The sequence below is a fragment of the Leguminivora glycinivorella genome, chromosome 3 (genome assembly GCF_023078275.1).
Source record: "Leguminivora glycinivorella isolate SPB_JAAS2020 chromosome 3, LegGlyc_1.1, whole genome shotgun sequence".
Classification (NCBI taxonomy): domain Eukaryota; kingdom Metazoa; phylum Arthropoda; class Insecta; order Lepidoptera; family Tortricidae; genus Leguminivora; species Leguminivora glycinivorella.
This window is the reverse complement of record NC_062973.1, coordinates 17,338,656-17,355,404: the sequence shown is the minus strand read 5'-3', so window position 1 is coordinate 17,355,404 and position 16,749 is coordinate 17,338,656. Positions and strand designations below refer to the sequence as shown.

Genomic DNA, 16,749 nt, shown 5'->3' with positions numbered 1-16,749 from the left:
ATGAACTGACGTTCATTTGATATGGCTATTTGTGCATTACGTAATACAATATTAATATTGTTCATATTATAAAAGTCAAATATTAACCATGCTTCTACCCAGCAAAAACCCGGCTTTTCCCGTTTTGATTTTATGGTGCTATCACATTTGGAGAGTTGAAGGCGACAAAAATGCGCATACAGCGACTTCGCCGCGAGTGCTCGACGATCTCGCTCTAAAATAGTGCAAGAGCGCTAGGTACTTCATAGGCTACTTGCCTCCTAGTCAAATCAGCTTCTTTTTAAGAACTGTCAAAACGAATTTGAGCGACTTGCTAATATGGAATTTATATGAAATCGAATTGAGTGACGTCACGGTCAACTCAGTTACTTTATATATTTCAATCGGATTTAAAAATAACTTCTGTCCATGTTTTTCTTATAATTATCTGATGCTTTATTTCGTGCGTGGTATAAAATATTTTATTTTAACTACAGTCAAGTTCCCTTGTGCACTAGCGGCGAGGACATTGGGCACTTGTGGCGAACTTGTAACGCACTCGCCTCGCTCGTAACTTGCCACATGTGACAGCGCTTGGAAGAACATTCACATTTTATTAAAACTACAGTTTCTTGGTTGCTCAATTGTTTTTTATGCCATCCAAATTATCGGTCCAATCAGGCCAGTTGCGTATTTCCTGGTACAGCTTGCGGCCCGGACTCTCTGTGGCGATGAGTTGCCTGGCACCCACTACTTTGTAGTCCCTCTTCAGGTGTCCTTTGGTCATCCCACACTTAATCAACGCCTTAGCGGCCGCCAGCGCTTCGGGGGTTGGCTTGTCATCTGGAAATAAGTGGTCACCGGTTCATACGAGTAGTAAACACATTAGAGTTGTGTCAAATATTCGGTAAGTATTCGGCAATTTTTTTAATGTTCGTATTTGGCCGAATAGTTCCGTTACAATGCCGAACATTTACCGAATAAACAAAGTAAATAAATAGCATACAGGCTGTATTCAGGGTGTACTTTTTGGGGGCTACTGTTTTAAATGTTAGTTAAAATATAGTATAGATACAGAAAATACTACTCTTAGGTTTCATCAAATCTGTCTCCGTGGTTTGTGAGTACCTATGTCAGAAAAATAGTTGGCAAATAGTTACAAAGTTGCCCGTCTACTCTTAGACTAAGTAGTATGTACATGTTATACGGTATTTTTGTGACATTTTGCCAACACGAACCTAACCCGCATACATAATTAATGTTGAACATAAATAATTTATATTCAAAATTATACATGTATTGACATTTGCTACTATGCTAAATCTCATACATTTAAGGTCAATGGACGCTTCTTTCATGAATATCAGTTCGGTCCTTGTTTGTTTATTTACTTTCTGACTCTTGGAGACCATATAAATCTCCAAGGAAAAAAATAGTAGATTAAGTATATACAGTGAAACCTGGTTAAGTGGGACCTGGATAAGTGAGAAACCTCTTTAGTTGGGACCCAAGGTGTGGTCCCGACACTTTCGCACCGATTTACCTCTATTAGTGAGACAAAACAGACCTCTATAAGTGAGATTAGCCTTTTCGATTTTATAGTCACATTTCCCTCTATTAGTAAGACAGTGTGTGTATTTTACCTCTGTTAATAAGACTATATTTGAAATGTATATAAACTTAATTTTTTGTTAAGAATTTTATAGGAATTTACCTCTGTATCTGAGATACAGTCAATCTGTGACCTCTGTAACTTGGACTTCATTGAAAATCTACTTCTATATTTTTAATAATTCTTAGCCTATCTTTAAATTACGCGTTTTATCCTTTTTGTGTTCAGATGAGTTTAAGGGTTTTCTTGGTTATTTTAATTAAAACTAAAATCTCGATAATTTATTACATAAAAATAAAAAAAATAAAAATACTTTCATAATATACCTATAAAAGTTTTAAGACGTTAGAGTCTTATATTTTATTTAAAGAAAAGGCTTATTTACCTTTTCTTTTAAGTAGTATGCAACTAATAATAACTATATGCAAAACACCTTATTTATCACCTCTATAACTGACATACCCTCTATTCTGGCCTCTATTAGTGATACCCTCTGTAAATGAGACAAACATTTTACTATGCCTGTCTAACTGAGACCCTGAATAAGTGGAATACCTCTTTAAGTGAGATAAATTTTGTGGTCCCTTGAAGTCTCACTTATCCAGGTTTCACTGTATATATTTTTTTCTTTTGTTGAGACATCAAGAGTCCTTTACAACTCTAAAGCTATTTTAGTTATCTTTTATTTGTATCAGTTCGTTTTTTTTTCTTCATCATGTATAATTTTTCTTTTTTTAGATGTACGTTGACACTTAGAGACTCTATACATCTCTAACATCTCTTATTAATCATAGTAGCTTTGTACTTTGTATAATTTATTGAAATTAATTTCCATAGATTAGGTATCTAGTCTCTTAGGTACTCTTTTAATATTTTTTCAGTACAGATGGTGTTTTTTTTACGCACTAGTGCGAGAAGTGGTTCATTATATGGCAGGTCGAAACTTCGGAGGTCCATCTGTACTGAAAAACGTCGTTCGATACACGTGCGAAAACGGAATTCGTAACTCGTGTCGATTTAAAACACTCCCTTCGGTCGTGTTTTAATTTATCGCCACTCGTTTCGAACTTCCTCTTTTTCGCACTTGTATCGAAATGTACTATTTTGATGAATACTTTTGCTTTTTAAATTGTATCTTGTTTTTTTAATGCATGTTAATTATAACATGTAATGTTTTGAAAAGAAGTGGCCCACAGAGTTTCTTGCCGGTCCCATAGTAGATACCCCCCTCCAACTGAGGGGGGACTGAAATCTTCTCGCGGCTGAGGCGTAGGGTTAGAGCCGGCGTAGCTTCATTTGACGTTCATATGCGCATTGTGATATGCCTACTTGGAAAATAATCTAATAATAATAATAATCTAATCGTCATCATCTAGATGGCTGGCAGTCCTCAACTGTGCGTTTCTCCAGAAACTTCCTGCCCCGCACAGCTAAACTGTGGAATGAATTGTCGCCTGCAGTATTTCCGGACCGATACGACCTTCAAATCTTCAAGAAAAGAGCGTACACCCATCTTAAAGGCCGGCAACGCACCTCCAACACCTCTGGTGTTTCGGGTGTCCATGGGCGGCGGTGATCGCTTACCATCAGGCGACCTGTCTGCTCGTTTGCCTCCTATCCCATAAAAAAAAAAATCATTTCATTTCATTTCATGATGTGCGACTTTCCGGCAAAAAAGGATCGGATTCTTCCAGTGTAAGGACTTTTTCATATGAAATTCCATCAGGAGTTCGTCTGTATCGCAAATAAATTATTTTAAACAGGATCTAAATAACCTTAAGTCATCCTTTACTCTCTCATGATGTGTACCATATTGAAAAAGACAAAATAAATATACTTACTCGTAGCTATTCTATTCTCCAAACATATTTTTATGAAAATTATTTGGATTGTTAGAGACCAACTAGACATAACGTCATAAATCATATACCTAGTATACCTACGCCTTGTGCTCAATTAAGGGTTAATAAAAAATAGTGACATGATGACGTCACTCGCCCGTCGTCTAATCGTTAGCATAATTATATCCGACTAGTTTTTTCCCACCACTTTTTTATTACTATTCTGGATTGGACGTAAGAGAGGTCGTGGAAAGCCCAGACGCAGCTACATGGACCAAATAAAAGAAAAAGTAGGGGCCGTGTCGTATCAAAGAGTCAAAGAGCTGGCACATAATAGAAAAAGCTGGAAAATACTCCACCGACAAGAGATTAACTGTTAAGTTTATGATGATGATGAGTTTTTCTCGCGGCTTCGCTCGCATTATATTCATAAATTGCGGAACGATCCATACAACCCCCCCCCCCCCATTTTTAAGTAGCCTATGTCATAAAACATGGATAAGAACACTCCCGACTAACTCAGCTTTCAGACAAAAAAAAAGTAAATCTAAATCGGTTCATCCGTTCGGGAGCTACGATGCCACAGACAGACACACACACAGACAGACAGACAGACACACACACAGACAGACACGTCAAACTTATAACACCCCTTGCATAGAAAATCGTATGCAAAGATGCTAAGCCAATAAACTAAAAGTTAAACAATCAACAATCAAACTACTAAATGTATAATCTATTTTCAAATATTTAATTAGAACCAGACTGCCAACATATTTCGGGCTTAATTTCCTGAGGATGTGTATTTACCATATATTGAAAGGATTTCTCAAGAACTGAATAATGGGCACACAAATATGACCGACTGATTAATTTAGTACAAAGCGAAACAAGACTAATCAAATTCAATTTTGAAACTACCGTATTCGAGCAATGCTACAAAGATTTCATTGCGGTTCGATACCGATCTGTCTGTAATTCTGTATCAAAAAGGTTATTTCTTCAACCAAAAAGTCGTTATTCCAATCAAGATCATTATCACTCCTCATCGAATCGAATACTGCCATAACTTCCCGACACCTAATTTAAACTTGCAACCTTCTGGCCTACCGATGCCACCCTTCATCTCCTTATAACATTTTATTAAATTGTTTATTCGTCCTTTTCTGGTGGACTTTTGAAATACCTACTTATATAAACTTTTTGAAGAATACATTAAATTTAAAAGTGAGAAATTACTGCCTTTGGACCGATACGATACTCCAGTGCACTGCCATATCACCAGAATCCATAGTCAGTGAATATTTCCATGTCAATAAGACCTGTAGCGACATCTATTTACCATAAGTGCGTTCTTAAAACGATAACCGGAGTTCCAAGTCGTATAGGAACTTCACCAGTTACCCAAGTCAAGGCTCGCCCAAGGCAGTAACTTTCCACTGTGTCTCGAAACTAATTTTGGCTCAAGCTATCGATATAAGTTATCAGACTCTTATGTCAAACCCGAAAATTCATTATGAATATGACTTTAATGTGATCTTACCATTGTGAAGTAAGTACGTAAAGTGATTAAAGGACACATTCACCTTTATTTACTTTGGTAAATGAATGACCCTTCGCTAATGAATTATTTGTATCAACCTATTCAAATATATATTTCAATCGGCTTAACACTTCAGTTGGCTGGTTCTAGTCTGAAATGTTATATTTATTGATTGAGGCCATTCAATTAAAATAATCAATATTTATAAGATATTTTTTATTATTATTTTATCTTTGATAATGATAACAGAGTGCAGGGTTATGGAGGGAGGGAGGGTTCCATATCTTAAAAATTAGTAATTATTCAAAATATTTGTTTGTTTCTCACTATACGCGAGTTGAAAGCGCGCCTAGTGTTTACATATTCATCAATCATACTGCGAGATTGCTATTTTTTTGTAAGGCGTTTATATTTTTTTATACCACGTCGGTGGCAAACAGGCATACCGATACCTCCTAAGTAGGTATACTGAGCAAAGTGCAAAATCACGATTTTGGAGGAGAGCCGTTCAAAGGTCAATCAATGAATTCATTAATAATTTTTCCATGCACTTTTGCAGTTGATAGTACCTACAAAGAAACATAACTTGCGTATTGGTTCACGTCACGTATTAACAAAAAAGTTTGAAAAATCAGATTATTTTTGCGTTCATAGAATTTTCAAATTTGTTGCAGTTTACGATATAAGTGAACATGTTCCAGTAAACGAGTATTTTAGCTGACTTGGTCCAGTATTCGTATTTTTTACGTTAACATTTTGATTTCAAGTAGAATGTTATAAACCCTTTGTTATATTTTTTTTTATTATGACATAAGTGTAGGCAACTAAGATTGTTATTGACAATTTTTAGCTCGGCAACTAAATCAGTAAGTTGTATCAGTATTCCACGCTGCAACATTCTTCATAAATTTGAACTAATAAAAAAAAACATAACGTCAAATAAATTTATCGAGACATAGATTAGATTAAAATCATTGTTGTTTCATGTTACACCATGAACTGTACATACACAATTACGTACTGTTAAAATTGCCGATGAAAGATATCCCAATGGACTTCCTGTTGTAGCCGTAGGTGTGAGCGCCGACGTGTAGCCAGCCGGGTCCCTCGTACACTTTGCCGTTGCCACCGATCAGGAATCTGAAATATTTCTCCTTTCAGACTTACCCCCTTATTCATAAACGTTCACTAAAGTTATCTACTTAGCCGATAAAGTTCGTTTGTCCTTTTCCGACGTATTGGTGTAATAGAAAGGGACAAACGAACTTTATCGGCTAGATACCTTTAGTGAAAGTTTATGAATAAGGGGGTTAGACCCTACAACCTGGCAAAAAAGAGTTGAAAATAAGCTAGGTACACTCTTGGGTCGTCTCGTTCGTTTTTCGCCACGTTCCTGAATTTGTCCGATTCTGATTTTGTCAGCAATTCTGGGTGCCCTCTATTTCGCCTATCATTAATTCGCATAATTTGAATTCGCATAACAGATTTGGCATAACATAATTGTTCATAATATTGAATAAGCATAATATTAAAAATGCATAATTCTTATTTCGCATAACAATGAATCTGCATAATTGAAATTTGCATACTATTATTTCGTATAACTTTAATTATCCTAAAATGAATTGCCATACTTACTAACTGTATGGAGCAAGCGATTGGATCAATCAAGAGCTGATTTTCCAATTTCGAGCGCTCGATTTTGAGTGTTTAATCTCACTTATTAAGCATGAAAAAAATAGGGGTAAGTAAGGTACAGCGGGGCAAATCTCGAGTGGTGGGCAAATATAACTGGTCAATTTCTACCATGTTTTACAATGTTTGTATTATTTAAAAAAAACTGTTTATTTTTAAGAAACATACATGCATTTTTTAACATACATCACTTAACTGCTAATCTTATATTAAAAAGATTATTTGAGTTAAGGAGTCTTTATTTTATTTATACATTACTTATTAAGTTTTTTCGTTTTTCATAAGTGTTTTTCAGAAAATAGAGTGTCTACCAGTTATGTAGTAGGCGTGTTCAGTGGATACATGTAATAATGGAATAATGGAGAAATAGTGTAATCATGGAAAAAACGGATTAGTTACAATACTTACAATTGCCTTTTAGTCTAGATTTGCCCAGCTGTACCTTACTAAAGAAATTGAAAATGGATAGTATTTAAATAATATTATTTCATCGTTCAGATTTTCGCAGATTGCACGTGCCAATACTGATACCCGAGCAAGCGGAAGATTCCAATATTGAACCGCGAGCGTAGCGAGAGGTTCAAAAAGTGTAATCTTGAGCGTCGCGAGGGTTTCAAGGCACATTAACCTTCGTACGGCACGTTAAACATTGCCACCGAGTTTGAAACACAAAATTTTTCACCACCCCAACACAAACAAAATACTGACTATAAAACATCAAACTAAATCAAATCCATCGATTTCTTCAATATTTATGATTCAAAATCATCATTTATAGGTAGAATTATATCAGCTAGCTTAAGACATCAAGTTAAAATTTGTATGAAATTACTTTGCACTCTTGTGGATAAAATGCAATTTTGCTATCTGTTTTCGAACAGAAAAGTAAGCCGTTACCCGTTAGTGTGGTGAAAATATAATTTTCTTATATGCCATTTAAACATTCTACGAAACAAAGTTATGCTTATTATACTTATACCAATTCATCGTTATAACAATTTACATTATGCGCATTAGCATTATACGAAATCTGTTATGCGAAATAATGATATGCGTATTAAACGTTATGCGTAATAAACGGTATGCCAATTCATATTAGGAGTATTCAGTTATGCGAATTAATATAGACCCAGCAATTCTTTATTCGTCACGATCGTCGATGGTCTATCTCATCAGCTATGGTCAAATTTGTTGTCTTTATCTTAATCCGTCTCGTTCTTTACTCGTCATATTCTTCTTTCAGCATGTTCGCTATAAAATCTAAGTTTTTCGTGTTTTTTCATAGTCTTAGGTCGGTACCAACAGAGAATATAACCAAATAGGAAATGACGAAAAACGATTGAGTCGAAATAAGAAAAAGGCCAACAACTCAAGGTCAAAGACGATAATGACTGCAGACTAACTTGACGAATGAAGAATGGCTGACGAAAGCAGGATCGGACAAATTTAGGAACGTGGCGTGGGTTTTTGTGCCTATAAGTAATTGAACACTTAAAAAACATGTTTACCAAACTAGACATGGTTTTTGTTTATTTTAAATACTAATATTACACTTATAGCAGTCCAAAAACCTTTTACCCTCCCATGTAATTAAAACATTCATGATTAATAAAGTTCTTCTGTTTTGTAAATATCGACCCTGCAATTTTACTTTAAGCGTGTCTGTTAGCTGCGGTACAACGTAAGCCGGGGCGGGCGAGCGGCGAATAGTACATTGTGTATTAAGGCGGAAAGTAAAAGGACTACGAACGAGAGACTGTATGAAGCCCGACGCCGAAGGTGGAGTTCTTTAATAACTCGAGTTTGTAATCCTTCAGCCACCCGTTTCATTCTAGAAAACTATTAAAAACTAAGTGCATGGTCTAATAATTCTATAATTACGTATTTCGGTATTTGTGGCGGTCGGTAGCTGTTGCGTGTGCAAGGAACGGGCGCCTGCGCGGATGGTATTTAAATAGTATTGTATGCAACGGTGTTTAACTGAGTCAAAAAATACTCGTGATATGTGACCCACGCCACTCGTCTTTTTTGACCTCCTTTAAATGCCGGTTGCATAAAATACTATTTTAATACCATCCGCGCAGGCGCCCGTTCCTTGCACCCTCAACAGCTAGCGACCGCCACAAATACCGAAATACGTAATTACAGAATTATTAAATGTAAAATGGGAATTTGAAATGGAAAAGTTATAGTCGAAACAATCTGGCAAACTGTAGTAACTTTCATTCAACTTCGAACGTAGTATATTAATATCATAATTATTTGGAGCATTGGATATTATTACATGACTGTGAATCATGAAATTCTATTTAAGATATATATAACATAGTACATATATCTATAACACTAGAAAGCATAGAACAAGAAGCTTCTCCAGTTATACTCACGAAGTCCTAGTAGCTGAAATGGTCCAAGAAGTATGCAGGTTCCAAACATGCTCCGTGCAAGATGATGACCAATGCGACTGGTCGCTGTAAGTACTCGTACCTACTCTATTTAAATCGGGCTCAGACCATTCCATAGCTTTCTCGTCAAGATTATAATGAAAATCGTGTGTTTATGACTAAGTAGAGGTAGATTCGTTTAACGTGGTTCCACACTAGAAATCATAAGATAAAGCTAGTTCAGTTTTACTTACGAAGAACCCAAGTCCCAGTAGTTGAGATGGTGGTTGATGTACTTTTGCAGATTCCGGACCTGTGCTGCGCAGTTCTGGTCCGTATTGCATGGAGGGCTGACCGTGTGCATTATTATGATGACCAACCCGACTGGTCACGGTAAGTACTCGAGTCGGGCTCAGACCGCACCCCATTGCTCTCTAGCCACGATTATAATGAGCATCGTGTGTTTCTGACTAGGTAGGTTTGTTTATGTGATGCCATGCTATGATCTAAAGAGAATAAAGCTTGTTCGGTTTTACTCACGAAGGCCCCAGGTCCCAATAGTTGAGCTGGTCCAAAAAGTACGTCTGCAGGTTCCGGACCTGTGCCGCGCAGGTCTGGTCCGTATTGCATGGAGAGCTGACCGTGTGCATCATGATGACTAGCCCCACTGGTCGTGGTAAGTACTCTACTCGAGTTGGGCTCAGACCGTCCCATTGCTCTCTCGTTACTACTCCGCAATCTGGAAATACCATCGGGTTTTTATTAATAACTAAAGAAGTAACATGTATTATCTTCTTCCTAACGTTATCCCGGAAGGTTTCCATGGCTCAGAACCTCGGATCCGATTCGGCGATTAATCCTAAGCTTTGACGTAGTCGTAAAGTGACTAAGCAATTGCCACCTGACTTTCCAAAGATTGGATTAGTCCGGGTATCTCGCGATACATTTCCTTCAACACAGCTGATAGCAAATGGCATTCGTACATAAAAAATTACGAAAAACTCATCAATACGAGCCGAGGTTTTAAGCATACCTCCTAATTGCACGCTCGCTCTTACCTTGGCTAGGCCATCAAAGATTCCTAAAAGAAATAGGTAGGGTGCATTTCGAAAGTCGTCTAATTTCAAAAATCACATAAAAATCACCATTATTTCCATCATATCAAGATTCCCCTTTCAAAATTACCCGAGCATTTCTGTGCTTCGAAATGACTCCAGTGCAGGGTGACTAAACATTAGTTAAAGTTCTCGCAATTGACAACATTTCATATTTTTGAGTACTACTTTTTATTGTTTGGTTTGAAAGAACTCAATACTAAAAGATACACGTATTTTTTTATTTTTCCAAAAACTGCTATTTTAATGAGAAAATCCCTTCTTATTACTACTTAGAGCAGAAAGAGCGTAACTTACAAACGTCAAGACACAGCTTTATGACGTCACATGTGTTGTTTCACACACCTAAGAAAACGACAAAATCATTTCTAAAAAAAAGTTTTAACAGTCAGCTTAAACAGTCCGGTATGTCTGACTCACAATGACTACGAACCATAGACTAAGCCATGAAATTTTTAATATCTTTGCTACGAACTGTGATAAGTGTCACTGTCAAACTCAAGTGACATCCCAACTGGAAGATTTTTTTGTTATAGTGGCAGCTCTAAATCAGCTATCTGACGTCACTTCCCCTTTAAACTATTTTTAAGATTTTTTATACTAAAAATACGGAAAAAACAATAAAAAAATATATTTATGTGATCTACAAGCGTATATTTATCTCGAAATGGTTTTCGATTTAGGGACATTGATAATTTTGAAACGTTGTCAATTCACAACCGACTACGCGACCAAAACCCCGCCTTCGTAATTCATATTTCATTTAACCCTTTTAGTGCGTATTATCGTAATACTTGCCAAAATAATTAAAACAACACTTTACGTGTAAAATGTATTTGAAACAGAATGGCTAGAAACTCATGTCAAATTATTAAAGGGTTAGATCGCGAGATTAACGCTCAACTTCTATGATTTGTTGGCAAACAACAACTCGGAGCACAAAAAAATACCGCTAAAATACTGCTTCTCGTTGCTATTTGTACACCGGCATAAAGAAGTGATGATTTCGGTAGGGTGGTTTAGCCGGTTATCCGACCACCTCTGGTTGTCGGCCACCACGCAGTTAATCTACAATAACATGACAACTATATAGTATTTCTTCAAAAAATGAGGGTAGATACATAAAGTCACTTGATATTGACATGTCCTACATTTATTTTCTTGGTGACGTATTGATTCGCTCGTCAGTGTACGGAAGCAATTTGAGCAGTGTGAATGGTGGACAAATTTTATAAAAAAAATTAGGATACAACATTTTTTCGAGGTATGTAAACATATTGTTTTCGTGGCTTTGAGACCATTGTTGAGGTTAAAGTAGATTGTGAATAAGTTGAACTCATGTTATTTCAATTTAAATGTTCAAAATATGTAATATAATTAAATTAAATTGGGTGGTCGGGTATCTAAATGCAATTTTACAAAGATATTTAGTTGTCGGCCCCCCGGCCGAGAACGGACTTGAAGGACGTCATTTTTAATCGATTGTCTTTCCTATATTATTAGAGCAAATAAAATAAATACTTCAAAAAACACTTATTTTGAACAAAATTGATATTGCATTTAACAGCCGGCTACATGCTTTCTTGGAAATAATTGGTTAAAATCTGATTTATTTTTTGAAATATTTGGCGGCCGAGAACAGGCATTTTTAAAGTTGATTGTCGGCCTAGCCAATTTATGACGGCCGAGAAACAAATAATTTTAATTTAGTTGTCGGCCCTGCAATATATTCTCGACCCAGATTCAAAATAATTTGTCTTTGGGGGTCAATTAATTGCGTTGTTTGTAAGGATTATTTAAAAAAAAATGCATTTATTTATTAATAAATACAATAATATCCAATAGCAACACAACTTGTTCTTAGGTAATTATTATACTATACATTTTTGCTACAGGTATTTTTTAAGGATTACACCAGATTTTATACAGTCTAATACATCATCATTATGTACCTACCTGCATATAATATTTTTACTTTAGCAAATTTAGTTAAATTGTGTTGTGTTTGTTGTTGTTGTTAGTTTCTTTTCTCGTATTTACATTAATTTATTTAATTTAATTTAGTACCAGTCTGGCCTAGCGCGTAGTGACCCTGCCTGTTGAGCCACGGTCCTGGGTTCGAATCCCGGTAAGGTCATTTATTATTATGATATGTCATGGATGTTTTCTATGTATATACGTATTTGTTTATTAATATTATATATATATATATATCATCGTCCTTGCGTTATCCCGGCATTTGCCACGGCTCATGGGAGCCTGGGGTCCGCTTTGACGACTAATCCCAAGATTTGGCGTAGGCACTAGTTTTACGAAAGCGACTGCCATCTGACCTTTCAACCCGAAGGGTAACTAGACCTTAATATATATATATATATGTCGCAGTAAGATAGATAAAGCCGTTATGTAGTTATAACCCTAGGGATATAGTTATATGTCGTAACATAGTTAAACGAAAGCGATTAATTGCTATCTTACTAGGAATATAACTATAATACGTTACTAGTTTAGTGATATAATTATATGACTGGATTCAGTTTAGTGAAATGATTGTAGCCAGGATTACGGCGGTGCGGCGGAGGTATTAACCCTAGGGATATAATTATATGCCGTAACATAGCTAAACGAAAGCGATTCCTTACCATCTTACTAGGGATAATATATTAGGAATAATATATTATAATTATAATACGTCTCTAGTTAAGTAATATAGTTACATTACTGGATTAAGTTCAGTAGTATAATTGTAGCAGTGTAGTGCGGGGATGCAGTGGAGACGGGGGCGGGAGCTTACCCGCTACCACAAGGCAGTCGTTCGGCATCAGTTGTCGTTCACGTCACGGTTGAGTTTTCGTGCATAATTATTTATTGAATTTTCGCCACTTTTTCTGTGATATCGTTATGTTACGGCATATAATTATATCACTAGGGTTATAACTATACCTCCGCCGCACGGCCGCACTCCTGCCTACAATAATTTCACTAAACTGAATCCAGTCATATAATTATATCACTAAACTAGTAACGTATTATAGTTATATTCCTAGTAAGATAGCAATTAATCGCTTTCGTTTAACTATGTCACGACATATAATTATATCCCTAGGGTTATAACTATATAACGGCTTTATCTATCTTACTGCGACATATATATATAGTTGCCAGCAAATTCAGCGTGTCAAATGGACGTTACGGACCATTATAAACCTCATTAAATGTAAAATATTACTAAAAATACATTGTGACATTGACTATTACTTGTTTTATTCCAAAATAAATCCTGTTAGTTCTGACATAAGATTCATTTTAAAACCCTAATAACAGTGGCCGACAACTAACTAAACAAGCGGCCGAGAACCAAAAGAAGTGGTCGACAACCGGCTAAATTGCAACTTTTTCATATTCGGAGCTATATAAAGAAAACTAAGTTAGTTAGTCATAATTTTTTATACCAAAAGGAAACTGTATTAAATTCTTTGCCTAAAAATCATACAATGACAAAATTTTGTCGAATATGATATACAGAAAATCCATTTGAATGCGTAGTTTTGCTAAACTGGCCGACAACCGGCTAATTCACCCTACTTTGTCGCTTTTAATCATTTGACAATTTCGTATGACATTTCAAACAAGACATTAATATGACAAGGTACAGAAATCATCACTTCTTTATGCCGGTGACTGTACAGTTCAATAGAACATGCAGGATTTTTTTCATTTGAATCCAGGAAGTGAGAAAACTGAGATATCGGTTGATTGGATTTTTTGATTGAAAATTCAAACGTTGACTTTTTAACAGACTCAAAGTAGACTGACATTTTCAATTTGCCGATCGTTGTTGGTGACGTTTGAATGCAACATGTTCTTTGAATTATCAGAGTTATAACAAACGTTTACAAATTGATGTGAATAAATATCTACATACAGAAGAGCCTAATAGTCTATAGACTAGTAGGCTATAGCGGTACCTAATAAGAGCGTGCGAATGTAAATCCGGAGCTCGTACCAATGAGTTTTTCGAAACTTATGTGGGAAATTTCATTTGAAATTTTCCAGTCTGTGTCGTTAAAGGAAAAATTGTGAGGAAACCGGACTAATTCCATTAAGGCCGAATTACCACGGGTCGGAAGGTCAAATAGCAGCAGCTTTCGTAAAAACTAATGCCTGAGCCAAATCTTGGGGTTTCCAAAGAAAATCTCGGGCTCTCATGAGCGTGTCTAATGCCAGGATAACGGAAGGAGGATGATTTATAAAATGATTATACTAGATGTTTATTTTTCTATTTGAATGTTTTATCCACGTTTATATTTGATGCCACTTTATTTGATATATTTTCTTATTTCTATATTTATCACCTAGGTCACAATGTGACTTTGTCTATACTCAAACAAAAATAAAGAGCGTGGATGATTCATAAATAAACTTAACGTAGATATTTCCCGGAATATGATACCAGAACACTCAGGGTTTTGACTATCTTAATATTTTATGAAATTACAAGTGCGGAAATTAAAGAGGAAATTCGAAACGAATGACCATACATTAAAACACGACCTTGGAGAGTGTTTTAAATCTTAGGTACATGACTTACAAATTCCCTCTTCGTACGTGTATCGTACTATGTTTTACAGTACAAAGCACCATTATTTTAAGTACTGTAATTAGTACATTACGATACGAGTGCATAAAAGAAAAAGTTCGAAACGAGTTCTGATAAATTAAAACACGATCGAAGTGAGTACATAACAGATATCGGTAAGTCTAATGAAACTAAATGTGAATCATTCAAAACCCTTACTATACCTGCCAGTACGAAGTCCTTTGGTAATATCATAATCACAAACACACTTAATACCCGGATCATGGTTTTGCAACAACCGACTTGTCCGAGCGCATGCGCACTAATAAGCTAAAACAACATCACCCCGGACCGATAAACTTTAACATTATAAATTATAATACCTAGGTATGTGGCGTTCATTGTCTATACAGTATACAACTATACACCGTATTATTTTTGTCAATTTTTTCTAGTGAAATAAGGACATTTTCATCTTAAATTATAATATAATACTTAATTTCATTATAATACTTAAGTATTTTGCGTTCATTGCCTATACAGTATACACTGTGTTATTTTTGACAAACGTTTCTAGTGCAATAAGGAATTTTTGATCCGAAATTCCAAAAGAAATGCGTCAAATGCGTCTTGAATTCCAGAATTTCTGATGTAATACAAATAAATAAATATAAATAAATAAATATATATTATAGGACATTCTTACACAGCTTGACTGAGTCCCTCGGTAAGCTCAAGAATACTTGTGTTGCGGGTACTCAGACAACGATATATATATAATATACATAGAAAACATCCATGATTCGAACCCTGGACCGCGGCTTAGCAGGCAGGGTCACTACCTGCTAGGCCAGACCGGTCGTCAATATAAACAATGTATGCATGGAATATCAACAATACAATACCCACATAGTTGTAAGATCTTTATATTCTTATCTTATAAATGCCATGTGTAATACAAGAATAGCTGCAAATTATGCAGCTAATATGTATTTACTTCTCCGGTCAGTATCTTTAAAGCTATAACCCTCGGACAAGATTGATTGAGACTGCTTCGCCTATAAAGGTACCGCTGAATTGATTTAGGTAAAATTTGGTATGGATAGGTTTTGGACTTGAAAAGGATATAGTATTATAATCATGTTTACGGTATTATATTTTGGCGCTATTTTACCGGCCTAGAGCGTGAAGTAGTACTTTACTAGGCGCTGTCCAAACTTTAGCCAAGTACTTTAAAAACTCGTATCTATTCCTCTATTTCGCACTTGTATCGTTAATATACTATTATAATTAAAATAATTCATTGTGCCAACTACGTAAATAAGTATTAATATTAATCTTAATACTTGCGAGGCCAAATTAATAATGATTATTCGGTCGTCGTACTCAACTAAAGTGAATAATGACATTAATGACTAATAATTTTACATTTACTTACATAATTACATAGGTACATCAGCAATTCCCGTCAACTTTGTACAATGACACGTCAGCAAATTTTAATTGATCCTATTTTGTTACCAACATTTAGTAATATAATTCGACTTTCGTAAGATATATACAGGATAATTGTTATAATTAAGAAAATATAGATACTAGAGAACCTTAATGACGAAATAAAACTTAATAAAATCTCAATTCATCAACAAAATCTTGGTAACAAAATAGGAATTAATAAAAACAAATTTAACTTTTCCCTTAATTTTTGTACAAACTTTTCGAGAACTGCTGACATATAAACTAACATCTAGCACTTTTTTTTAAATTAAAAAACAGACAATTTTCATAATTTTTCTTCATGACCATGTTTACGACTTTCATTTGTTTTACTAACGAACATATTATTTTTAATTAGTACTAAATTGACTGTAATAATAAATAATAATGTTATGGTCTACATAGCTTATTAATGTCAGCAACAGCATTAGATCTTTTAATTTATATAAACAATTAAATACCTATTTAAAAAAATCTAGTAGGAGTTTTCAGCACTTCTCAAAA

The 16,749-nt window shown here is 35.2% G+C and overlaps 1 protein-coding gene across 1 annotated transcript; it reads right to left on the bottom strand.

Annotated features, from left to right (window-relative positions):
• Positions 1-607: 607 nt before the first annotated feature.
• LOC125224739 (peptidoglycan recognition protein-like) lies at positions 608-15,117 on the bottom strand. Its single transcript, XM_048128182.1, has 4 exons — positions 14,973-15,117; positions 9,595-9,793; positions 5,997-6,115; positions 608-822 (listed from the first exon to the last, which is right to left on the bottom strand). The coding sequence occupies exons 1-4, from the start codon at positions 15,031-15,033 to the stop codon at positions 620-622; spliced, it is 582 nt and encodes a 193-aa protein (XP_047984139.1). The 5' UTR covers positions 15,034-15,117; the 3' UTR covers positions 608-619.
• Positions 15,118-16,749: the final 1,632 nt, after the last annotated feature.

Bases quoted from the DNA above. Each gene is read 5' to 3' on its own strand.
- LOC125224739 (XM_048128182.1), bottom strand. From the start codon at position 15,033: ATGATCCGGGTATTAAGTGTGTTTGTGATTATGATATTACCAAAGGAC. The intron at 6,116-9,594 runs GTGAGTAAAACC...GAAATATTTCAG, and splicing joins TATTGGGACCTGGGGCCTTC to ATTCCTGATCGGTGGCAACG. The intron at 823-5,996 runs GTACGTAATTGT...ACTTATTTCCAG, and splicing joins TTTCATCGGCAATTTTAACA to ATGACAAGCCAACCCCCGAA.